At 36.2% G+C, this 27,570-nt stretch overlaps 3 protein-coding genes across 8 annotated transcripts; all 3 read left to right on the forward strand.

Annotated features, from left to right (window-relative positions):
* The first annotated feature begins 410 nt into the window (after positions 1–410).
* On the forward strand, positions 411–3,792 carry LOC117986491 (uncharacterized). The gene is made up of 2 exons (XM_034973324.2): positions 411–654; positions 872–3,792. The coding sequence occupies exon 2, from the start codon at positions 875–877 to the stop codon at positions 3,137–3,139; it is 2,265 nt and encodes a 754-aa protein (XP_034829215.1). The 5' UTR covers positions 411–654; positions 872–874; the 3' UTR covers positions 3,140–3,792.
* Positions 3,793–3,871: 79 nt separating this feature from the next.
* Positions 3,872–16,289, forward strand: LOC117986495 (organic cation transporter protein-like). Of its 6 annotated transcripts, none has more exons than XM_069501731.1 (8): positions 3,872–3,929; positions 7,213–7,504; positions 9,457–9,691; positions 10,156–10,411; positions 10,921–11,246; positions 12,392–12,686; positions 13,859–14,040; positions 15,319–16,289. In XM_069501731.1, exons 2-8 carry the CDS (start codon positions 7,269–7,271, stop codon positions 15,484–15,486), a joined length of 1,698 nt encoding a protein of 565 aa, XP_069357832.1. In that variant the 5' UTR covers positions 3,872–3,929; positions 7,213–7,268; the 3' UTR covers positions 15,487–16,289. The 6 variants fall into 6 exon arrangements, with proteins under 6 accessions (XP_069357832.1, XP_069357828.1, XP_069357831.1 ...); XM_069501727.1 differs by having other exon boundaries at positions 3,895–4,465; XM_069501730.1 differs by having other exon boundaries at positions 3,895–4,183.
* A 217-nt stretch (positions 16,290–16,506) lies between these two features.
* LOC138402980 (solute carrier family 22 member 3-like) lies at positions 16,507–26,914 on the forward strand. Its single transcript, XM_069501739.1, is given in 9 exon segments — positions 16,507–16,539; positions 17,904–18,141; positions 19,815–20,049; positions 20,155–20,410; positions 21,253–21,518; positions 21,520–21,582; positions 23,800–24,094; positions 25,016–25,197; positions 26,450–26,914. Coding segments are annotated over 8 exon segments (1,677 nt in total). The 5' UTR covers positions 16,507–16,539; positions 17,904–17,935; the 3' UTR covers positions 26,624–26,914.
* The last annotated feature ends 656 nt before the right edge of the window (positions 26,915–27,570 follow it).

Here is a 27,570-nt window from a genome sequence, read left to right on the forward strand (position 1 = left end):
CAATGACAAACGACAAAACGGGCCTATTATTTTTGTAACTACTATAACTAACTAACTAACTATAGTTCCATTGAAAATTGAAAATATACACTACTAGCCTATGCTCGCGACTTCGTCCGCGTGGACTACACAAATTTCGAACCCCCATTTTACCCCCTTAGGGGTTGAATTTTGAAAAATCCTTTCTTAGCGGATGCCTACGTCATAATAGCTATTTGCATGCCAAATTTCAGCCCGATCCATCCAGTAGTTTGAGCTGTGCGTTGATAGATCAGTCAGTCAGTCAGTCAGTCAGTCAGACAGTCAGTCAGTCACCTTTTTCTTTTATATACCTATTTAGATACCCTTGGAAGATAGTATACATTCGTAACTATAGGGGGAGGGGGGGCACATTGATTCACGGGGCACATTGGTACAGTATCTATATCTCAAAACCGATAAACGCTACACAGTCCGGCACATCACTAGAATGCTCAAGGGCATTCACAAGAATGACAGTTGTGACACCGTTCGCCGCCAGTTTGCCGTTGGACCTCAACGGTCACTAACGTGTTGAAAGTGGCGTGCGCCGCTGCCTACAAAAAAAAAACGTGAAATGTAATTGTGTCTCAGGAGGATTCTTTTAGTTGTTTTTGTTATTATTTGTTACTACAGGTAAGTAAATATAGTTATTATTGTATTTTAAAATGTTTTTGATTGCATTATTATTATATATTAGATAAAATTAATTGTTTGTGGAAAAAGTCCGTTGGGGCACTTTGATACGGTAATGTGCGGGGTACAATGATACGTATCAATCTGCCCCTCTAGTGTATTAAAGTGCCCCGTCAAAAATAATAGTTTATTTTATTGTTTATTTTCTTTTTTTCAGAAAATGGTGCGCACGTACAAACCCAAAACTGATAGAAAAAATATCAATGAAGAAAACATTGAAGACGCAATACGTGAAGTATTGTCAAAGACTTTATCTATACGCAAAGCAGCCGACAAATATAGCATCAAAACTGCGACCCTACAACATCGCATAGAAAAAGCCAGAAAATCATTTGAAGCTACCAGAATATTATCTACAAATGAAGCATCCTCTTCATTACAAGCAGAATCTTCTTTATCACAAGCAGGTCCATCTTCACCACAAATAGCACCATCTATGGAGATGGCACAAATAGCGTCATCTTCAGCACACACTACTACTGCAGCTTTATCATCACACACTGCTACAGCTACTTCATCAAACATCTATGGTTCCAAGTATACCGTTGCACAAGTTTTTTCAATCGAACAAGAAAAGGCATTGACTCAATATTTATTGAATTGTAGTAAAATGCACTACGGCCTTACATTGAGACAGCTTTTGACTTTGGCATACGAGTTCGCAGAATCCTCAGGGTGTAATTATCCAAAATCCTGGAAAAAAAACAAATGCGCTGGAAAAGATTGGGCAGCTGGCTTCAGGAAGAGAAACCCAGAATTGAGTCTACGAAAACCAGAAAACACAAGCGCAGCAAGAAGCTTTGCTTTTAATAAAGCTGCTGTAGCTCAATTTCATGATAATTACGAACGCATAATGAGACAGTACAATTTTACACCCGATCGAATAATAAACTTAGATGAAACAGGCATAAGCACAGTTCTTTCTACTCCTAAAGTTATTGCTGGAAGAAAACAAAGACAGGTGGGACAAATAGTTTCTGCAGAACGCGGAGAGTTAGTTACTTTCTGTGGTATTATTACTGCTACTGGTTCTTCTCTTCCTCCAGTTTATGTCTTTCCAAGAGTTCACTACAAAGATCACTTCCTAAATGGAGCTCCTGATGGAAGTCTAGGGTTGGCAAACAGAAGCGGCTGGATGACATCAGAATTGTTTATAAGAGTTTTGAAACACATTCAACGCCTTACTTCGAGCAATAAAGATAACCCAATTCTAATCATTTGTGACAACCACGAATCGCACATTTCAATAGAAGCTGTTAACTACTGTCGTGACAACGGTATTGTTTATTTGAGTCTGCCCCCACACACGTCACACAAATTGCAACCGCTTGATGTCAGTGTGTTCGGACCCTTCAAAGGCAAATTGAAGATAGCTTTCAACGACTGGCACATTCAAAATGTTGGAAAGACTTTGACCATATACAACATTGCTGAACTGTCAAAATTAGCATATTTGGAATCATTTACACCAAAGAATATCATAGGTGGTTTTTCCAAACCTGGAATTTGGCCAATTAATAAACTGGTATTTGGGGACGACGACTTTGCACCGATAGACATTTTCAGCACAGGTTATCACGATTTGACAGATGAGAACACTCACAAAACACAAGATTTACATTTTGTAGACTCGGAAACAACTCAAAATAATGAAGTTGTTGATAGAGAACAAAATAAAACTCCTACTTTGGATACCGACCCAATTTCAGTGTCTGATGCTGACGATTCTCTACATGTTTCTTCATCACAGGCTATGCTTACTCCTGACGTAGTTAGACCTTATCCAAAAAAGGCGATTACTGACAGTGTCTTAAAAAGAAAAGGAAGAGAAAAGGGACGATCAAGAATATACACTGACACACCAGAAAAAAATAGATTAGAAAGCTTACGTAATGAAAAGGACAGGAAAAGAGAATTACAAAAAGCAAAACAGCATGCAAAAGAATTGAAAACAGCGAAAAATCTGTTGGGGTTAACTGAGCCAAAAAAGAAAAAGAGAGTAACTTCTTTGCCTGCAGAAATAGATTCCGATTCTAGTCTAGATGAAGTCGTGATGACGAGTGATAGTGAAGACATTGAAATGCCATCGGAATCAGAAGAAGAGGTAATTAATGAAGAACCAGTTAATCCTGAACACATAAATATTGGAGATTTCCTACTAATTAAGTTTGAGAAGAAGAAAACTGTGATTCACTACGTTGCCAAAGTCGTATTTAAGTATAATGTGACAGAATATGAAGTATCATATCTCAGAAAAAAAACAGGGTCTTATAAGTTCATATTTCCAATTGTGGAAGACAAAGCAAGTGTGGATGTTAGAGATGTAGTTTTGCAATTACCAAAACCAACTTTCTCCAAAGGCACATCTCGAACATCGTCGCTTTATTCATTTTCGGTAGGTTTAACTCGATATAATATCCAGTAGATTGTTTTGTAATTTATATGAGAGTTTTTATGATTATTTTTGTTAAATTTTTGATGTTTGTTTAATTTTTTAAGAAAACTATTGTTCATTTTGATAGGAGGTTCTAATATTATATTTTCATTAACAATATTCAATGTTAAAGTCTGATTACTTAGTAAGTATATAACTGATTATATAATTAAGAAAATAACAGAGAATTAGTCTTGTTCTATGATGACAATATTGTTTTTTTTTGTGATTATATTTCTTAAGTAACTTAAGAGACTGATTATGGCTAATGTGCACTCTTAATAAAAAGTGTTTTGCGATCTCAATCAATAAAATTGTTTTATTTCTTAATTTTAAGTAATAATACAGTTTATATTGGGTTTTTAGTCAGTTTAAATTTGCATTTCATATGGATCTAAAATACGTATCAAACTGCCCCACCCCATGTATCAAAGTGCCCCACTGGTGGGGCAGAATGATACAAACATTTTATTTTCTTAAAATCACATTATCTCTATACGTCGCCAATTTTTGCGGTTTTTGCGTAGCCAAAATGTAAGCTGACATATCAGCCAATGCACACATCAAAACAAATATTTAAATATAATGCTTTATGGTCCTCAGAAAAGAGATTTAATTTTTGTGTATCAAAGTGCCCCCCCTCCCCCTACCACTATTACAGCATGTAGTATGTAGTATGGCGGAGGTGACTGTACTCTGACGATATTTTTAACGTAGCTTCCTAACTTCAGTCATGTTTTGAACCCGAACGCATCGAAACGTAGTTTCATTTATTTCGAAGGTTATTTATTATTCACGCGCTGAATTACAATTCTATGGATTATTTCAACGTTATGACGGTTTTTATCTGTTATCAGCTAGCGTCGGTCGATGTGATTATTCATAATTCGTGAGATACAGATTAGCCTCGCGTGTTAAAATACGTAAAATCTAACATATGTATTTAACGGTTAAGTAGTAAATGTGTGCGTCAGAGTTTTAATGTCGTGTGGAACTAAGTGTCAAGTAGCTAAGTGGGATTATCCAGAAATTAATGTGAAGTGTTTCCTTTTGTTGAGTAATTTTCATGAACGTAGTGTTACTGTTTTCTTATACGTAATGCACCATATTTTTAATGTTATTTTTGTACCTACATTTTGACATAATTTTTTATCATTCTCCTTGATTTTACATTTTTACATTATAAACATTATTTTATTTTAGTACCTACCAATATCAATTTCAATCGAGTTACATAATTATTATACATGGTGTTAGTCTTTCGGGTGAAAGCTGAGTGAAAAATGGCCGCAAATTCAGTATTAGGTCGTTCCACAGGTGAATTAGGAATTAAGATTTATTTAAAAAATATTTTTACTATACTTAATTATTTAAATTCGTACCTACCTATGACCTTTGCTAATTGTTTACCTAAGTAAGTGAATTAATTCCGCACCGGACTTTGATGCATTCAAAATAAAATTTACGGATTAGAGCCTCGGTCAGATTCTCCTTTTATACACGCTGAAATTGTATTGGTTGTTTTTCCGAAGCGAAATGATTTTGCTGTGGTATTACAATCGATTTATAAATATAAAAATTATTAGAGTCAAAAATGGCAAATTTACAATCGAGAAAAACTTGAACTCTAAAAAATCGAATAAGACTTCGAACCAATAGTAATACCGCGTGCGCGCAGGCCAGTTAATGTCGTATCACTACGCGCTAGAGCTTATTTTGCTCTAGACTTTATCACTTTATTTGGCAGCGTGGTTCGAGTGGATGTACCACAGAATACATTTACTCCAGGAGAAGAAGCCCAACTACATACAAATTAAGTGCAGACCATGCACCGTCACGCCATCTATTAGTGGTTCCATAGAACTACACATTTTTAACTAACAGGGAGAGAAAAATAGAAGCAAAAACACTAAACCACATGAAATGCAACTAAAAATATACAAAATCACAACTGTTGGGAAAGAATACTTTCATATTTAAACCAACAACCTAAAAACAAACGTACCATAAAGTAGATAGTTGCCAGTTGTTTATAGTTTGAAACTTTGTCTCTGACTTTGAAGTCTAGAATGAGACAAAAAATTTGTTTGTTTCCTTGTAAATGCTTCCATAAAAAAGTCTGCAGTGGCCCCATACAAAGTTGCCACCCCCTGGAATGTACCTACCCACCATTCACGTTACGTCTAGTTAGTTACTATTGTTTCTCACACTTTCGAGTTGATGATTTTTTTTATTATTATTTCAATCTCAGCTGGCTGGCAAAATGGTTATACACTCAGGCAAAAAACCGGTCAAGTGCGAGTCGGACTCACACACGAAGGGTCCCGTAGGTACCATCATACAAGAAATGACACTTTTAAATTTATTCTTTAATTTTCATGGCGGTCATGTTGAAATTATTAGTCTTTGTTGTTATAGTGGCAATAGAAATACACATTTTATAAAAATTTCAACTTAACTATTACGGTGCATGAGAAACAGCCCGCTGACGGACAGACGGACGGATGAATAGGGTCCCGTTGGCACCCTTCAGTTGTGGAACCCTAGAAATCTCTAGAAATGGATGGCAACTTTACTGTAAACATTACAGTAAAGTTAAACAAAATGGGTCAAACTTTACTGTAAACATTACAGTAAAGTTAAACAAAATGGGTAAAACTTTACTGTAATCATTACAGTAAAGTTTTCACCCATTTTGTTTTGCTCCTTATATTTATACGTAACCGTCTGTGTACGCCAGCTCCTCGTTTATCTTTAAAATCTCAGAAATCTGACGAGCTCGGAAACCTTGAAAACTATAATATAGGTAGGTTTTGCGTTCGTCGTACAGTGTTTGCTCTGATTGCGTCACGTCAGACCCTGGGGAGCTACCGACAACACAACACAATATAGCTTCGGTTGTAACCATTGACTTATATATTACTTCGTAAGGACAGGGCCATTGAACAAGCAAAATGGCATCGATTAATTGGGTCCTAAAATGTTTATTTAGCACCAATGCAACCTCAGTGACGTCTGGATTTCAAACGGGTCGTTCATTGGTATCTAAGTGGTGGCGCTGATTTATTTGGTTCCAAAACCGTGGAAAATTTTGTTCGCTTGGGCATATCTTGTCATTTATATCGATGGTTGTAACGGACGAGCGGTTTTGAAAGTTATGATGTTGAAACCTATTCTTTTCTAGTTTAGAATTGTAATACGAGCTTATGCTCGCGACTTCGTCCAAGTGGACTACACAAATTTCAAACCCCTATTTCACCCCCTTAGGGGTTGATTTTTAAATCCTTTCTTAGCGGATACCTACGTCATAATAGCTATCTGAATGCCAAATTTCAGCCCGATCCGTCCAGTAGTTTGAGCTGTGTTGATAGATCAGTCAGTCAGTCAGTTAGTCACCTTTTCCTTTTATATATTTAAACTAGCTGATGCCCGCGACTTCGTTCGCGTGGCTTTAGGTTTTGCAAATCCCGTAGGAATCGTTTGATTTTCCGGGATAAAAAGTATCCTATGTGATTCTCCAGGTTTTTAACTATACCCATGCAAATAATTACGTCAATTCGTTGCTCTGTTGAAACGTCATTGAAGGACAAACCAACAAACTAATAAACCAACAAACAAACACACTTTCGCTTTTATATCATGGGTAAGTGTCTTAAACTGAGCGTCTTTTACGTCAACTTTTTGTACTTATCATAACCCTTCGTAAGTATACAATTGTAACTAACGATCGCAACTTGATCGCAAGTTTGGAAAAAATAAGCGTAGATTAATTTAACAAAGTTTGTCAAATCGGGCTGCGTAGACCACGCGTGGACTGCCATAATTGGCTCACTTTAAATTATATGAGACAAGACAGCGTCTCAGATAACACACACACATATACACGCACGCGCAATTTTTTTTTAAATTTTTGTATTTTTTTTAATTTTCCATAGGTAGGTACACTTTTTTATGTAACTTTTGTATTGTTTTAATGTATTCCTATTTATGAATTATTATAATAAAAGTACTTAAATATGTGCAAGTATTAACATGATACTTATTCAAATACGTGTAAACTCCAGGGATGAACGAACAAAGTGTTTATAATAAATAATCAAAATCAAAATCGTAATTTATAATGCCTGTAAAACATAATGATAGTGATGGTGAAAATACTTCTGATGGAAAAGATCAAGTTGAAGAGAAGGCAAGCAGTGAGTTTGAAAAACCGACAAACTGTGACGATCTCGTGAGAAGAGAGCTTGGTGAATTTGGCTGGTTTCAGTTGCGATCTGTCCTCATCATAATAATACCAATCATATTCTCTGGTATTAGAAACGATTACATCCTTTCCGCTGCAGCAATACCACACAGGTGAAGTATAGCTCTTTTACAGTGTAATATATCCATTTTGATATAAATTACCTCTCGAGTAATCAAAATGGATATATAATATGCATTCATTAATTTAAATATTACAATTTTACACTTTATATGTATTTGCACTATACGGCCGCGATTCTCAGATCTTTTCAGACCTGCAGGGTGATTCGCTAACTCAGTTTCTAACACTGAATGATAGGTACGGATCTCATTTTTAAATCCGTTGAAGGTTTTCTACGAAAAAATATTTTAATATCACCTAGTGAAGCAGCAATGTAGAACTAACCAACCTCGGTGGCTATCATTTAGTGTTAGACACTGAGTTAGAGAAATCACCTAGCTGGGCGCGTTTGGAACCCTCGTAGCTTTAGTTTTAAGTATGTATTAATTATCACCACTATATCATATCATCTTACAAATAAAAATTTTGACAATAAGGAAGCGTAAAATTTTACCTATTCTGAATAAATAATTTGAGATTAAGTTTTGAGTTTGATTACACCTGTAAGCAATGGCTTCTAACTCATTGTCTGTAAGTTTTACTCGCGTAAAGAGCTTACATTATTAACTTACGACAATAAAATACAATTCGTTATTTGCATAATGTGTGTAGGTTCATAAGGCGTTAAATCTAAGAAACATAGTCCAGCACATTGGCCATGTCAGCGTACAAATGTAATGTAATTACTCTAATAAGTACATTTTTTTTTTATTCAAATACAAGTTAGCCCTTGACTGCAATCTCACCTGGTGGTAAGTGATGATGCCGTCTAAGATGATAGCGGGCTAACCTGGAAGGGGTATGGCAGTTTATTAAACCCATACCCCTTTGGTTTCTACACGGCATCGTACCGGAACACTAAATCGCTTGGCGGCACGGCTTTGCCGGTAGGGTGGTAACTAGCCACGGCCGAAGCCTCCCACCAGACCAGACCAGGAATTTAGAAATTATAAAATTCCAAACCCCTGCCAGGAATCGAACCCGGGACCTTCCACTATTAAGACCACAGCGCTCACCACTGCGCCAGGGAGGTCGTCAAAACATTTTTATTGGGGGGGGGATTACATCTTTGCAGATGTAATCGCGGCCTTATAGCAATTATGATTTTACGGCAATATTATCTACAAAGAGTAAACTTCAAGGCTATTCTCTAGTGTTTGAAGGCATATATGTATCTATAAAGTTTCAATGTAAAAACAAATGATATTATCATCATCATCGTCAGCCTGTCGACATCCACTTCTACACTACATCTACTATCGTACCGCAAGGTCTGCACCCGTACGTAGTCGAAACTCCACGGATACGTACGAAGCGATTTGCCTCCTCATTTCTAATTCGAATCGCTAAGATTTGGAACACCCTTCCAGCATCAGTTTTTCCTTCCAATTATAATATGAGTACCTTAAAGTCAAGATTGTATAGGCATCTTCTAGACTGCATTATCACGTCTTGCTATAACAAGGCGTAATTGCAGCCAAGCGCTAGTCGATAAATTAACAACAACAACAAAAAACTTTTGGATTTTTTTTTATTCAGATATAAGTTACGCCTTGACTGCAATCTCAAGCATTGTGTATGGCAATTATTATTAAACCCATAGGTACCCCTTTCGTTTCTACACGGTATCGCACCGGAAAGCTAAATCGCTTGGCGGCACGGCTTTTCCAGTAGGGTGATAACTAACCATAGAGTTTCCCTAATGTTTGGCGGCCTCACCTAGTCCTAATCCTTCCTCAACCAGCAACTTCCTGTCATACTTTTTTGGTCATCGATCCATGCTAGACGGACCCCCACATAACGCAGTTTAGATTTTTTTCTCTAACAATACTAACTTACTCAGCTACTAAAGTTTCAAATAATCGTCAGTATCAAATAACAAAATAAACTCATGTTGTTTTGAAGATAACAAAGTTTTCAAAAAAACTTTTTTCAATTTCAGATGCCGAATTCCAGAATGTGGTGAAAATAGCAGTTTGCTTACCTATAATCCTGATTGGATCTTAAACGCAGTGCCGGAGACAAAGTCAGGCTTCTCGAGCTGTGACAGATATGCTCCTACTGATTCCGCAATCAACGGTTCCTTGGACTACTGCCCTGCCAGTCTATTTAACCACACAATCGTCGTTAGTTGCAAAGACTTTGTCTATGCAAACGACTTTAGTGTAGTATACGATGTAAGTAACAAATAAATAGATTTAAACTAACTTCTCTATTTGTTCCAAGTCTTCTCTAACAATTTCTTGTTTTTTTTACTTTTATAGCTTTACTGACTTCATTTTGTATAGTAGTCTTTAGAAATAGATAAGTACCTACCCTTATTATAAATGCGAAAGTGTGTTTGTTTGTTTGTTGGTTCATTGTTTTGTCACAACAATCCAACAAACCATGGTTTTTGGTTTGCTGGTTTGTTAGTTTGTCCTGCAATCACGTCCCAACGGTGCAACGGATTGATATGATTTTTTGCATGGGTATACATAAAGACCTGGAGAGTGGCATAGGATACTTTTTATCCCGGAAAATCAAAGAGTCCCAACGGGATTTTTAAAAACCTAACTCTAAAAGCTAGTATTATATACTTTTGTCATCTATAATAGGACTTGTGACTAAATTAAAATTACTATACAATTTTTTGTTTTAGTTTGATCTTGGATGCAATGAATGGCTTCGCGCTTTAGCAGGAACCGTGGGTAATATCGGCTTGATACTAGGATTGCCTCTCACTGGATACATCTCGGATCGTTTCGGCCGCAAGGTTGCTTTGGTAGTCAACATTGTCTGTTTGGGTCTTGTCGGAGTGATCCGGGCCTTTTCTGTTAATTACGCCATGTACATGATATTGCAACTGGTTCAAACTGTGTTTGGATCGAGTGTTTATTCCACGGCTCTTGTTTTAGGTAAGTAACCTTTTTTCATCATCATCATCATCAACCAATGGACGTCCACTGCTGGACATAGATCTCTTGTAAGGACTTACACACGCCACGGTCTTGCACCGCCTGAATCCGGCGGCTCCCTGGGACTCGTCTGATGTCGTCCGTACACCTAGTGGGGGCCTTCCAACGCTGCGTCTTCCGGTGCGAGGTCGCCATTCCAGCACCTTGGGACCCTAACGTCTCTCGGTTGTACGAACTATGTGCCCTATGCCCATTGGCACTTCAGCTTCGCAACCCGTTGAGCTATGTCGGTTATCTCTAGTTCTCCTACGGATCTCCTCATTGCTGATTTGATCACGTAGAGAAACTCCAAGCATAGCTCTCTCCATCGCCCGCTGAGTGACTCTGAGCTTTCTTATAAGGCCCATAGTTACTAGTTAGCGACCATGTCTCGGCTCCATACATCTTTTTGAAAACATTTAATGGAGCCATTTTCTTAGTTTGAAGTCATGATTTTATTTTTATTTCAGCCACAGAGCTTGTTGGACCAAAATATCGCTTCATCGGCGTAACGTTACTGTCCATGTACTCACTGGGGCAAGTGATGATGGGCGGAGTGTATTGGCTCATTGGTACATGGCGGTACGCTACACTGGCACTCTGTACCCCCTGCTTATTCATGGTTGTTTATTATTGGCTTTTGTCTGAAAGTATTCGTTGGCTGCTCGTTAAGGAAAGGTATGCAGAAGCAAGAAAGATTATAGAAACTGCAGCAAGATTAAATAAAAAATCAATCAGTGATAATTCTATGGAAGCTTTATTGAAACCTCAACAACGCCCTCTTCCTCGTTTACAGGTAACTTTTGTGCAATACGGTATTATAGGTACACCAAGCGAGAAAAAACTAAAAATGTTAATTTATAAACAATATCAGTATTAGCAATAAGCAAAATTAAATTTCAGTTTAAAGAATTATATAACGAATTTTATAATTCATTTTAAAGATTTTACTTTTTTAATCTGTTCTACAAATGTCCAAAACGCATGATACCGTAGCCGTCATGTTAATTCCGACTGTGACGTCACATGGATTGAAATTGCAATGTATTTTACTAAGAAAACACCTTTGCTTACTAATCCGTATGACGTCATGACGCCTCAAGAACCTAAACAGATGGTGGGCAGCGTTTTCCCAGCGTTTAAATCGCAAAATTTAAAATAATTTTTATTGCACTTATCGATCGAATAAAATTTTTGTAATTTTTTGGTAGTTTATTATCACTGTCTTCTTCTTCTTCTAGTGCTATCTCCTACCGGAGATTGGCAATCATTAGGGTTAACTAGATCTTGTTTACCGCTTCCCTAAACAGTGACCTTTTATAAACCTTTTTGTAAACCACTGGCGAAGGTTCTTAAGGTGACGCAGTACGCTCGACCGAACCTGTTTGCTTTTCACTTGACATTGTATGAGAAAGGTGAGAGGCACGATGATTTTCACCGAAATCAAGGGTTAAAGAAAAGTATTTTTGAGAAAAAACTGCTAGCTTTATGTTTACAAAGTATAGTTATTTCAACTAATGAATAAATCAACTATGTCTAATGTTAAATTCCTTTACAATTTTCATACCCCTAATCTTATTTATTGACGCCAAAAGTTGTCATAAATTTTGTGTTAAAATAGGAATCTTTTGAGGCTCGTAACTTTAAAACATATTTTTTTTAATGTTTCATATATCAATAAACCTAGATAAGGACGAGATTAATCGATATAATACTTAGTTTTGAGCAATATCAAATAATGTAGTAATTACCCTTCTACGTTTGTATGAAGAAAGCACCGAACTGAGCCCACTTAAGCCAGGATATTTACGTCTGTCTTTTACCTTGCCCTGTATTATAAGCTGCAGTAGATCGTATTTTGGGTATTATGACTTTATTCAGTCAATTTCAGTGACATATATTTTATTCATAAATTGCTTCAATGAGATTTTGTATGTTTAGGTAAAGAAAACTGGTTTGATTCGGACCGTGATACGCTCTCCCATTTTATTGACTCGAGTATGTACTACTCCCATCTGGTGGATCGCGGGAACATTTGTTTACTACGGACTGTCCATCAACTCAACCGGACTGTCAGATACTATGTACCTGAACTACATGTTGACTAGCGCTGTGGAAATCCCTGGATGTTTTGCTGGAGCTTTCCTACTCACAAAGATTGGCAGAAGAGCCACACTTTCGTCGGGATTTTTCCTTAGTGCTTTATGCAGCATACTCTTCATCTTTATACCCAATGGTTAGTATAATAATGATCATGCTTATTGAATCATTGTACCTATAGTGTGCTATCAATCAATCAATTAGCTTGTTTGCGTCCACTGCTGGACATACGCCTTCCCAAAAGCACGCCACCACACACGATCCTCCGCCTTCCTCATCCACCCACTTCCCTCTATTTTCTTAAGGTCGTCAGTCCAGCGGGTTGGACGTCGTCCCACACTACGCTGGCTGATACGCGGTCTCCACTCCAGAACACGTCTGCCCCAGCGGCCATCGATAGTGTGCTATACGTATCTCATTTTATTTTCACTAATTAGAAGTTCTATTCTTCTTAGTTTATTTTTGGAACTGTAGTAATAAAATGACATGATTTTTTTGTATAGCGGCAGTTATGGGGCTAGAATAATTAAAAGATTTTTTTTTTTAAATCATGATTTTTATATATTTTTAAAATAATTAATTAATAACGTCACGCTGTACCAATAGCGATTGATGACGTCAAAAGGCGTAATAATACGATTACACCTAACGAGTACAGTGGCGAGTCAGTGTCCTCGGCCGAGTACTCGGTTGGTATATAAACGTTTTATCAGAGTGCAATTTCTGCAATTTCGCCACAATTTCTCAACCACAGCACTGTCTCGGACGAGTGACATTTTACTGTCTCGCTTCACTACTCGGTAGGTGTAATCGTACCATAAACGACAAATATTTTTTTAGTTTTTTAACAAAAAAAAAATATTTTTCCACAGAAATTACTCTATTTTCATGTTTAAAAATTGAAAAAAAAATGTCGTTAACAGATTGTGACGTCATTATTCACCTTCTGTACAGCGTGATGTTCATGTTAAAAATAAATAAAAAGCATGTTTTCTTTTAAATTATTCTCTTTAATAATGAATTCTAGCCTCATTAACTTCCGCTATACAAAAAATCACATCGTTTTATTACAACAGTCTACCATTATTTAGTGCTAAATTAAGCCATCTAGATTTTGTTTGTAAAATCCGCATTCTAAGTTTATATTATACCTGCTTATAATTAAAACTTGAATTTTCAATAAGAGCCCGTAAAGAATGATAATAACTTGTATTTTAGCATTTAAACTATCGTGAGTGCTAATGAGTCAAGCCGTCATATGTACATTTATATTCATGTTTGTAATCGCAAAATTTGCAATTATTTTAGGTATGTATGTAGTCCGGCTGTTAACCTACCTACTTGGGAAGGTGGGGGTGACGATGGCACTGGCGTCTCTCTACCTTTACACGTCAGAGCTGTACCCCACGGAGTATCGGCACACTTTTCTGGCGTTTTCCTCAACTGTGGGGAGACTCGGCGCGATTGTTGCTCCACTGACACCGATACTTGTAAGCAGCGTTATAGTACTCTAGCTTAAACGGAGAAAGGCTGGGAGGGCATGCAGATAGCTATTAAGACGTAGGCATCCGCTAAGAAAAGGATTTTTGAAAATTCAACCCCTAAGTGGGTGAAATAGTGGTTTGAAATTCGTGTAGTCCACGCGGACGAAGGCGCGAGCATAGTCTAAATATATAAAAGGAAAAGGTGACTGACTGACTGACTGACTGACTGACTGACTGACTGATTCATCTATCAACGCACAGCTCAAACTACTAGACGGATCGGGCTGAAATTTGGCATGCAGATGGCTATTATGACGTAGGCATCCGCTAAGGATTTTCGAAAATTCAATCCCTAAGTGGGTGAAATAGGGGTTTGAAATTCGTGTAGTCCACGCGGACGAAGGCGCGAGCATAGTCATTTTATAAAAGCTGAAAGTTTCTCTGCGTATTGTCCCCAACACAGAGAGGAACGATGAGCGACTATGAAGTTTGGATTATGATTGGTTTGGGAGATAACGGTAAAAAAGCTGTTAAAAGTCTTACGTCAAAGAATAAAGTGTTTTTTTTAATATTTGTCATTTGATGTCATGTATTGCGAAACACTAACTTCATATTTCTTGTCGCAGTTTGTTGCCCTATTTCTGTAATAGGCTAGTTGACACTTTTTTTAAGTAGGTCTTAAATGGTTAATATTTGTCCTATTAGATCAAAAAAAATAACACTATATTTTTTTGCGCCCTAAAAACCGTAAAACTTTAATTTAAAAATATATTTTTCTTAGACGGGTGAAAACACTGTCGGCCATGTTTGGCCGATAGATTTTCTGTGCTCTGACGTCATGCATTTGTAAACAACAGCATAACCTCCCAAAGTTTAATAAACATGACTTCTATACTAGTTTACATGAAAAATATAGTAATTATCGTTATTGTATCATCCGAGAATGTAAAAAAAGTAGATAATTTAAAGTCCTGACAAACTTTTACGGACTTTAAATTTTATATATATGGATACTACGTTAGTCCCCGCGTGACATAGGGATGACATTTCTTTGTTTACATATTTAATGACGTCACATCATGGCTGACAGCGTTTTCTGCGTTTCAAATAAAAATAAAAATTGTATTTTTTTTAAATTGGATTTATATATCCATCCTGCGTTTTTAATAATTGTTATTCATATATTTCGTTGTCTTAAGCAAAATACTATAATAAATAATCATTTATTGGACGAAATTAGATATGAGTCAAGTAGCCTATTTCATAGGTCTCCAAAACTTTCAGGAACAATATTGGACCAGCCTGCCATCAGTGATGTTCGGTGCTATGGGATTATTCGCCGGCGCCTTGGTGCTCACACAACCTGAGACTCTAGGAACCAAGCTCCCAGATACGTTTTCCGAAGCTGAATTGCTAGGGAAATCAGTCAACAGACAGAATTCTGAAATCTGAACTCAGTGATCTTATTAAAAAAATAAATTTTTTGGTAACACATAGGTATTTAATAATTTATTTTAATAATAATTATGTAAAATTCGGTCGCATTTGTTCGAAAATATGCTGATGCTCACGAGTTTATCAGCGTGGTGGTATATTGTATAGTACGGGACAGGTCGAGATGGCAATCGGGGTGAGGACGCCCCGCACTCCCGCACAGTCCCCGCGTTAACCTGGTGCGGGACATGCGGTGTGCGGGGCGTCCTCTCCGCCTCATACCCCGAGTGTCATCTTGACCTGTCGCGTAGATACTAGGTTTATCGATGTATGTGAATAAAGTACGTCAATGTGTGAGACATTTTGATTTCATAATCAGGATTTTAAAATATATGAGCGTTAGATAAAAATGTATAAAATATGTCGCTGTATTGTATATTTTGTAGGTCATGATGCTTTTTTATTTCACTCATAAGTACGGTGACAGGTTTTATTATTATCGATCTTGATGATCATCTGATAATATTATTATTATTTATCTCATTTTTGTACGAGTATTTATCTCATTTCAAGTACCTACCATGATTTGTTGCTTTTAAGATAAGTTTTAGTGTTTGTATAGTCTCGGATTAACTTATTGGCTAGGTGTCTGTTTCCGTTTGAATTGAAATTTTTAATTTTAATATTTTACGTCCGTAAGAAATAACCATAATATTTGACAGCTCAAATTTTATCACAAAATAATATTTCGATAATTTATGAAACAAAATCGTTTTTTTTTAATATAAACCTACATTAATTTTGTACACTCTACAAAAAAGTTAGATGCAAATTTCTTTATGGCCTAGGAGTTAGTATCTATTTAAAATAGTTCCTACTCCATAGGGAGTAATAAAAATAACAAAATGTCTGCAAAGCAAAGTGGTAGTGATGGAAATGAAAATGATGAAGAAAATGTCGTTGAAGAACCTAAAGCTGGACGATGTGTTGAGAGATGAGCTTGGAGAGTTTGGCTGCTTCCAGCTTCAAAAACGATTAAGTACGTATTTTCAGCAGCGCCATACCACAGAGGTAAGTTAGAATATCTCAAAATCTGTACGTATACTTATATAAAGACAAGACACCCCTATGTCGTCAACATTCCATCTTCGCGTACGAAACGCTTTGCGTCATCATGCCTTATACGCATGGCTAGGGTCTGGAATACTCTTCCTAGATCAGTGTTTCCTGCCAATTATAATCCGGGTATCTTTAAAACAAGAGTGAATAGGCACCTTCTAGGCAAACGCGTCCCATCTTAGGCCACATCATCACTTCCCATCAGGTGTGATCATGGTCAAGCGTGCGCCTATAATGTATAAAAAAAACAAAGTCCTGACTGACTGACTTATAATATATCAACGCACAGCCTAAACCACTGGTCCTAGAGACGTGAAATTTAGAGGGCGTGTTATCTGTAAAGAGTAGGTACTTATAGAGTTCCCACAGGGTTTTTAAAAACCTAAATAAACGCAAGTCGCGAGAATCAGCTAGTGTTATAATATTTTAGAGGGAATTTGGTTATTTCATACGGAAATTTCGTCAGGTTTTATCATCACCATGCTGATATGAGATTATTTATCTTATTTCAAGTACCATCTTTCCTTGCTTAGGATTATAGGATATATTTTAGTGTTAGTATATTTTCGGATAAAGTTACTGGCTACGATCCACCGAGTGGCTTCTGTTTACGTTTAAATAAAAAAAATGTGTTAAAATTTAACGTCCGTATGAAATATCCACAATATTTGACTTCTCTAAATTTTTTTATAAAATAATTCCTACTACGATAATTTAAGAAACAAAATATACGTATAATTTTAGTGAAAATTGATTTTTTTATATAAACCCACATTAATTTTTTACATTCTGCTTACAAAAACTTGAATACAATTATAGTACAATGTACTTTGTACATGTGTGTAGTAGTAACGTAGTACCTAATGTGATACAAGGTCGGCTTGGGTTTACTCAATAATATTTGTATTTTTATATATTATATTTAAATTTGTAATAATCTTAACGCCTGTGTATTAATGTAACGTTTTTCAATACAGTTGTAAAAAAACTAAAGTTCAAAAAAACCAAAACACCATTTTGTACGATTTCTGCCTGATTCAAAATATCGGGCTGAGTTATTTCCATTTTATTTTTCACCTCGTTACTTTAACACATAAATACTTGAACCACTCGTACTAATTATTTTAATATTTCATAATTTCCATTTTGAAATTATGTAAATAGTAAAACTCCTTGCTAGAAAACTTTTCGAATTATTAAGAAAGAAGAAGAAAATCTGCAAAAAATCTTGCAAGCCATGTTCAAATAGCATTGAAAGTGCATTTTACCGCGTTAGAAGGTACTTATTCAAAATAGTTCATAAACTCTCTTCATAGGGACTAATAAAAATAAAGTACTTGAAACAAAAATGTCTGTAAAGCAAAGTGGCAGTGATGGAAATGAAACTGATGAAGCGGTCGTTGAAGAGCCAATAAAGTTGGACGACGTGTTGAGAGATGAGCTTGGAGAGTTCGGGCGGTTCCAGCTTCGGTACATGCTGTTGGTGTCGTTACCGATAATATTGGCGGCTTTTAAAAGTGATTACGTATTTCTAGCAGCAGCCATACCCCACAGGTAAGTAAGTTCGAATATCTGAAAATCTAAATATAAAAGGAAAAGGTGACTGACTGATTGACTGATTTATCAACGCACAGCTCAAACTACTGGACGGATCGAGCTGAAATTTGGCATGCAGATTGCTATTATGACGTAGACATTTGCTAAGAAAAGATTTTTGAAGGCAGACAGGGTGTGTCTTGCCGTAAGTTTCATTTTTCATCGTTACCTAATGTGGTTCCCGTTTGTTGGACTAGCTGATGTTGTAGTAGCTAGGTTAGATGATTGGTCTGGCAGTCGCTATAAGAGGTGATGTGGAGGCGACCTAGGTAGGGTTAGTTAGGGTTGTCTGGTCTCATTGGAGACGTTGGTGTTGTGACTCGTAGTTACTTAGTTAGAAGTGTTATAGTTATTGTTGAGGGTAGTTTGTGTGGTTTGGGCTGGGCGTTGATGAGTCAGTCGGTGATTGAGATAGGACTTTTCATTTTATACAGTGTAATTAGAATGTTAGCGAAAACTCAGCGCCATCATTATAATATTACCTAAACACAATTCTAATACCAATAACCATTTTCCTTACAGGTACTTCTAGTTTTAAGGTACGGACAGACGTGCTAAAAAAAAGCGTGCTTTTATGCTAGCTTAATGTTAGCATGCTCATGCAACTGTTCACATTTGCCAGCAATAAGCATGCTTAAATAAACTGTAGAGTTATATGTTGTATGTTGTACTGAGTACATGCTAATAAGCAAACCCTGTTCAGACGCGCTCGGAGCACGCCCCCTTCTACCCGCGCCTCAGGTAGCATGCTCGAAAATCAAACGTCGGTTGATTTTTGAGCATGCTCGAAATAAGCATGCTCATAAACATGACACACGTGCTACTAATGAGCACTTGCTCAATAAAAGCATGCTTTCGTGCTAGTAATGAGCACGTCTGTCCGTACCTTTAAGGTACGGACAGACGTGCTAAAAAAAAGCGTGCTTTTATGCTAGCTTAATGTTAGCATGCTCATGCAACTGTTCACATTTGCCAGCAATAAGCATGCTTAAATAAACTGTAGAGTTATATGTTGTATGTTGTACTGAGTACATGCTAATAAGCAAACCCTGTTCAGACGCGCTCGGAGCACGCCCCCTTCTACCCGCGCCTCAGGTAGCATGCTCGAAAATCAAACGTCGGTTGATTTATGAGCATGCTATAAATAAGCATGCTCATTACATGACACACGTGCTACTAATGAGCACTTGCTCAATAAAAGCATGCTTTCGTGCTAGTAATGAGCACGTCTGTCCGTACCTTTAGTGATTTTCAAACCCACAATGTTATAGTGTGCAAAACTCGGTGTCAAAACCCCGCCTACAATGCGACATTGACCTAGTGGTACCTACCAATGCAACGGTAGTTGACCTCTAGCATCAGTCAGATGTTTTATTTGCTATACACTATGAACTTTTATAAATACAGGATTTTTAATATTTTTTTTGCGTTATTTTTGTGCTATGATATCAGTAATCATTAGTACTACCTGTCTACTATTTGTTTTTCATATAAAATTGAAATATCAAAAAAAAATCATATAAAACGTGACACTTAAATCAATTTATCTGATTTACATATTTTCCTTAAGTAGGTATAATGCCACTAAATTTTTCACGACTTTTTTTCATGCAAAATATAAATTTCTCTAGGTGTCAAATACCAGAATGTGGTGAAAGTAGTAAACTGGATACTTACGACCCTGAATGGTTACTGAACGCAGTACCCAAAACGAGTTCAGGATTCACGAGCTGCAGCAGGTATGCCCCTACCGACTCCGGGACCAACGGTTCGTTGGACCACTGCCCAGCTAGTCTCTTTGACCAGGGGAACACTGTTGGCTGTGAGGGATTTGTCTATGCCAACGATAATACTATTGTGTATGATGTGAGTATAAAAATTAAAATTTATAAAGTGAATTCTATGAACGGAACCCTACACTGAGTACTTCACTGGTTTTTTGCATATTAAATTATATTTTTTTTGTTTTAGTTTGACCTCGGCTGTCAAGAGTGGCTCCGTGCTTTAGCAGGCACAGTAAGCAGTCTTGGAGTGTTACTAGGATTACCGCTATCTGGGTACATCTCGGATAGATTTGGTCGCAAGATAGCTCTTGTGTTCAACATTTTTGGTTTAACGTTCGTCGGTACGATCAGAGCTTTTTCAGTTAATTACACTATGTTTATGATTTTGCAAGTTGTCCAGACGATACTTGGTTCAAGCGTCTATACTTCAGCGTATGTTATTGGTAAGTATTTTTTCATATTCATTATACTCATACCCATTACCCAAACGAGACGGTGAAATTGCACAAAATAAAATTTTATAGGAGAACGCAAAAACTGACCATATAGCAACACTTGCTGGTAAACTCAGCTCTGCTGCTTACTCTGTTAGAAAGATTCGACAGGTAACTGACGTAGAAACTGCAAAAATGGTATACTTTGCCTATTTCCACAGTTTTATGTCTTACGGAATCTTGCTATGGGGTAAAGTGGTAGATATCGGAAAAAATATCGTATTACAAAAAAGGGCAATACGCTCAATTTATAATTTAAAACCGTGCAATTCTCTACATAAGTAGAAACATTTAGTTATATAAAACGGACATAAGTAGAAACATTTTTTGTGTTTCATATATATACTAGCGGACTTGCCAGGCGTGGTCCTGCCCGGAAAAGCAGCGCCGCATCAAACATGATATTTTGAATTTAACATTTACATTTTTAACCAGGCCGGGCACATGAATATATTTTGTGTTCTAACCTAACTTGGTTTGTTAATAATATTATACTTTGGTAAATAATATTATAGTATTGCTTTTTACTAACAATAACTGTAGGGAATTTCCTCGTAGATAATTGCGCGGTTTTAAATTATAAATTGCGCTTTTTTTGTAATACGATATTTTCGCATATATGCGAATATGTTTTAAGGTTTTAAGCGTTTCGTAGCACACACCGGGTAGCGGGTATCCGCTAGCAATGAATACATAATTGTACCTTCTCATGCAATTAAGTTTTAGTGGACCAACGTGCGTCGTGCAAGTACGACATTCTGATTTAATATCCAAAATAATTTTGTTTTTAGCGGCGGAGCTAATTGGAAAAAAGTATCGAGTCGCCACTGGCGCATATGCAGCTTCTATGTTCTCGATAGGCCAAGTGTTGCTTGGTGGAATATATTGGCTTATTGGTAATTGGCGTTACACCACATTGGCCATATATATCCCGAGCTTTTTCTTGATGGTATATTATTGGCTTTTGCCGGAAAGCATCCGTTGGCTTCTTTCAAAAAAGAAGTATGATGAGGCGAGAAAGATACTGGAAAATGTAGCGAGAGTTAACAAAAAAAACGATTAGTGAAAATTCTACGGAAGCTTTATTGAATCCTCCACAAGCTCCTGTTCTTCATTCAGAGGTATGGTAACGGTAGTCTCTCTGTCACTCGCTCCATACAAACGTAGTTTTTTTTGTTTAGTTTAGTTCTTATTTGAATATTGACCAACTAACTCGATGACATTTTTTATACACGTTCTAGAAACTAATACTTATCTATACCTAGTTTGTAAAATTTCTATAAAAATTATCTACTAGTTTTAAAGTTACACGGGTTTAAATGTCAATTCTTGAGACCATGTCTACACCTGCAAGGAAGACATCGTAACTCATTTTTTTAGCGATTTTGAGTTAAAATCATATTCATAGTGCACAAAAAGTTCTCTTTTTAGGGGTCCGTACCTCAAAAAGAAAAAAGGAACCCTTATAGGATCACTTCGTTGTCTGCCTATCTATCCGTCTGTCTGTCGTGATTGACCCACAATCATGAAATTAGGCAGGTAGGTAGTTCTTGTAATAAAGCAATAAAAAACCGTGAAATTGTGGTTACAGCACAAAAAAAAATGTGTTCATGGACAAATAATTAGTATTTTCAGTTATCAGAGTAAGATAACTATACCATGTGGGGTATCATATAAAAGGACTTTTCCTGTACATTCTAACGTTTTTTTTTATTTTTATGCATAATAGTTTGATTTATTGTGCAAAATGTCGAAAATAATACCCGAGTACGGAACCCTCGGTGTGCGAGTCTGACTCGAACTTGTCTTGGTTTTTTTGCTCTCATCTTAATTAAGTTGGGTTGCGATTTTAGCCAGTGAAAAAAGATTGTGAGTCAGCATCCATTGAGTATGATAAAATGTTTGTAAAAAGTGGTAATGTAAATGGTACGTCATACTTGCTTAAGTTGGCCGTCAATTATATTAAGTACGTAACTTAAATTGTAAATTAAGATACCGTCTAGTACTCAGCAAGTATTTTTTTTTGTATTCAGCAAACTTTCATCGTAACTCAGGCTTTGTATCTGAACAAACAGTTTTTTACTGAATAAAGGCAATATTAACACAACATATTAAATTGTATGTTTAATTACAATGCGAATTTGTAAATTTTGTATTTATATACCTACCTACTGTGGAAAATAATTGGGTAACTCAATAAAAATAAAAATACTTAGAATAATAACATATAAATGATATGAAAGTGTAGATTTTACCTGAATGAATAATAATTTTGTAAAACGTAAGCGCTCTCCTGTAAAGTTACGAAGAATGAGATACGATGTATTTACTTGCAGGTGTCGTAACTTTGTAACTGAATATTGTTCGCAAATCTGGAAAACCATAGACATAATATTATGAAAGCCACCGAAATAATACGCGTAGCAATACCAGAAAAAGTATATTACTCAGCTAATATCACACCAATTTCATCATACTTATTTACTTCTTTAACGTTACATTGGCACCTTACATTACATTACACATTATCACTATAACTCACCAAGTTACTATATGTAAAACGACTTGTACACTCTCTGAATAATCAACAATCACTGGCTAGCTGACGTCTAAAGTTATTATATTATCGTCTCGGCCCGCGCCACTATCGCTTTCTAGTGACAAACAGCCTGCACTACTTTTGGTGGGGACCAATAGGGTGGCAGCACGTTACAACAGTGCTGCCCTCCTCATAAATCTTAAGTTTACCAATTAATTCCATATTATTTAACTTTGATATTGTCAAAGTTAAATAATATGAAAAAAAAACTCAAACTCAAACTTAACTTAGATGTTAAAAAATATACACATTATTATACACATACAGCTGTCTTGCATCGCGGCGCCAATAATTATATATTCACTAAATTTGATTGCTTAAGTATAGTATTCAAATGAGAGCCAAAATGCGTTTGTATGGAGTGCACTACATATTTTTAAATTATTATTATCAACATACAAAAAATATTAAAAATTAGGTAGCACGCATTTAAAAAAAAATCATGCCTACTTATCAATAAAAAAAATAAGAATATTTCTAACTTAATTTTAAAAACAAAGAACATATACATATAATACAAGATTAGGTTAAATGAAAAAAAATACAAAAAAAAACAATATTAAAATACTTAAAACTAAACAATTGTAAAAGGCTTAATTTTTATCTACTATAATCATACTGAATCTAAAATTATGATTAAATACCTGCTGCTTTGAAATAAATTCATCTTAAATACAATGTGACCTAAATATTATAATTTTACATTCGTAATAATTTATAATAGTCCTTTTTATTTTAGGGGTCGAAGCCTGGTTTGATCCGGACGGTGCTACGCTCTCCGATTTTACTAAGACGAGTCTGCACAACGCCATTTTGGTGGATTGCCATAATTTTTGTGTATTATGGACTATCTATCAACTCCACCGGACTGTCTGATACCATATACTTAAACTACATGTTGACTTGCGCCGTGGAACTCCCTGGTTTCTACGCTGGTGTTCTGCTAATGGATAGGATCGGTAGAAGAGCCACGCTTTCTTCTGGGTTCTTCTTTAGCGCTTTATGCAACATTCTCTTTGTTATAATTCCGCGTGGTGAGTTTAATTAATAAAAGTAAATCAAAACTATTTAAGTTAACTATACGTTGCACGTCATGACTATCAGTATCACCGAGAAATTGGCAAAACGGTGTAATTGCTCGAAATAAAATTTTACAGGAGGAAAAATAAAGTGAATGAAATCTGTTGAAATTTTACTGTAATAGGGTCTTGGATTGTAGTAATAAAATGATTATTATGATGTTTTGTATAGCGGTAGTTTATGGGGCTAGGATTCATTATTATAGAGAATAATTAAATAAAATGATGATTTTTATTTAATTATTCTATCGCTACATCACATCATTACAGTTTACAGTAAAAGATCAACAGATTTAGAACCAGTCCTCATTATCCGTCCGTTACTTACGTACGTTAGTCCGTTTTGATCGAAACCACGAATTTTGAACTAAATTTTAGCACAGTTTTAGGCGTTTTTGATTTGAAATGACTTAAATTTTTTATTCAATGATTGGAATCATAAACTTTATAGTCGACTTAACTTAATAGGTAGGTAGGTAGGTATATAGTTCAAGGCAGTTTTGCTTGCAAACGAATTCAGATTAATTGTACTAGGTACCTACCTATTCATTGCGCCAAAAGTTTCGGATCAAAGAAAAAAAGGATCTTAATCAGGAGTGCATATACTACTAACCACACGAGTAGATATTATAGACCAGAGGGGAAGCTTCACACTAGCTCACGCACACCACGACGTGCCACGGACGCTCCGTGCGCCCAGTTTGGCGGCAAACGGAGCGTCCGTGACACGTCGTGGTGTGCGTGAGCTGCGCTAGAGTGAGTGAACCAACAGCCAGCCGCTACTATGAAGCTTCCCCTCTGGTCTTTATATCTACTCGTGTGCTACTAACTACATAATTACTGTTTTAAAAATCTTGATCAACATAATATTTTCAGGTATGTCCACAATTCGGCTGATAACTTACCTCCTCGCAAAGTTTGGCATATCGATGGCAAATAATTGTCTGTACCTGTACACTTCAGAGCTGTACCCTACGGAGTTCCGCCACACTCTCCTCGCCTTCTCCTCAATGGTCGGAAGGATCGGCGCTATCGCTGCACCACTCACACCAGTATTTGTACGTTACTATTTTTATTATATTTAATTATACTTAGCTAGTATTTTTACTTGCTAACGACTTACGATCAGATTGACATCCCACTCGTACATTAGTCAGGAAATATTACTTGCTTGTTTTTTTTATTATATCGGGTTGAGAGTTCAAATCAAATCAAACGGTTTATTCAAAATCTAAATATATAAAAGCGAAATACCACTCACTCACTGACTGACTGACTGACTGACTAATCACGAAATCTCAGGAACTATTAAGCCTACAAACTTGAAATTTGGAAGGTAGGTTCTTTCTTGGACGCAGGTGTTAGCTAAGAAACGGTTTTGAAAAAATTTCCCCCCTAAGAGTGTGAAAGGGGGGGTCGACGGTTGTATGAAAGTCCTATGTTTTTGAAGTTAGAGACATGAAAATCGACATTTAGGTTATCAGCTTTAAATAATTAAAATCTGTATAAGTCAATTTGGGGAATGCCCCCCTTAAAGGTGGTAAAATAGGGGGGAAAAGTTTTTATAGAAAGTTTTAACTATTGTTATTTTTACTTGAAATTTGAAACGTAGGTTCTTTCTAGGGGGTAGGTACCAAATAAGAAAGGATCTAACTAAATTCCCCCCTAAGGGGTTCAAATGGGGGTTGAAAGGTTATATGAAAATCCTAAGTTAGAGATATGAAAATTGGCATTTAGGTATTCTGGGTTCCGTGTGTTAAGGTGAGACTGAGTGAGTAGGTAAAATTTCAGATCTCATGAGAAACCAGAAATTTTACGCGGACGAAGTCGCGGGCAACTGCTAGTAGGTTATAAATTACACCTTTTGAAAGTCAGTTGTTGCATTTGTAAGATGATATAGTAGTTTCTTTACTTTCAAAACAAATACTAACAATTCCCATTTTTGAAAAATTAAATATAACAAATTATTATCATGTAACGCTCCCTAGTGCTAGTGCAACTATACATAATGTATATATTATTTATGGAAGCACTATACCCAAAATCGATTAATGGACGGAATGATAAGCAACATACTAAACCTTAGTGGTTTTTTTTGTTGTGTTAAAAGTATTTGTAAAATGTTCAATATTTGATAGTTAATAAAAAAAAAAAAAAAAAAAAAGTTAAAAACTAGAGCTACGAGGGTTCCAAATGCGGCCAGGTCTAAGAAGAGCCCACAACAAACTTCTTGTACGATGGTACTGAACCCTTCGTGTGCGAGTCAGACTTCTACTTGACCGGTTTTTTAAATAGCTGTAAAATTTTCAGATACAATACTGGCATGGCCTCCCCTCTGTGATGTTTGGCGTCACTGGCTTACTTGGTGGCGCGTTGGTCCTCACGCAGCCTGAAACTCTCGGAACTAAAATGCCAGATACGTTAGCTGAAGCTGAAATGCTAGGCAAACCGAAATCCAAACTGAAGTCAGACTCGGTCGATTGACCTGTACAAGATATTTCAACTTATTGTCACCTTAACGGCAATCCCTCCGTCACTCGCTCCATACACACGTAGTTTGGTATTAATTTGAATATTAACCAATCAAACTCGATGTAAATAGAAACTAATCTCTATATTTGTGTTTGCCAGATTTTAGTTCTAAATTTTCACGAATTTAAAAATTTGTATTTAAATTCTTGAGATTGTGTGACTTTGAAACTGAATATTTTAACTGTAATCTGGAAACTAGAGACTTCCTCGATCGTATATACCTATATTCATCGAGTTTTTTTTTTAATAAAAATGGCGAGCAAACCAGTAGGCGGGTCACCTGATGTTAAGTGATTACCGCCGCCTATGAACATTTGCAGCACCAGAGGAACCACCAATGCGTTGTGGGTCTTTCAGGAATTCGTTGGTCCGCCCCTTGAATAACCCCATGTCATAATCTAATGGGAAAAAGGACTGATTGGTTAATAATATTCAAATAAGAGCCAAACTACGGATAATCCTCTCTTAATCTGTATTGAGTGAATGGTTTTGGACCTTATTAATTATAATTGTTTTGAACACTTTTTATTTTAAATAAATTTGTATTTATTAGTTTCCGCATAATATGCTATGAAATAAATCAGTAAAATCTTAAATCTATATTTTATTCAGAATCCCTTGAAATATTTTTAAATGTTGATTTCTACAATCGATCAATGATCAATGACAAATCCTACGCAGGATATAAAATTATTTCTATTGATAATGAAATTAGTTACAGATTTAGGAGAAAATATTAACGAAATAGGTCTCTTTGTTAATGTTTGAGATTAGCTCTTTCAGGCTTTAACTTTACTTCATCAACTATGAAGTGATGATGATGATGATAGTTATTGAAAATAATTGCTGTCAACACCAGCTCTAATAAATTTAAATTAGAAAGTCGTGTCCGAATTAAA

This window comes from Maniola hyperantus, chromosome 11 (genome assembly GCF_902806685.2).
Source record: "Maniola hyperantus chromosome 11, iAphHyp1.2, whole genome shotgun sequence".
NCBI lineage: Eukaryota > Metazoa > Arthropoda > Insecta > Lepidoptera > Nymphalidae > Maniola > Maniola hyperantus.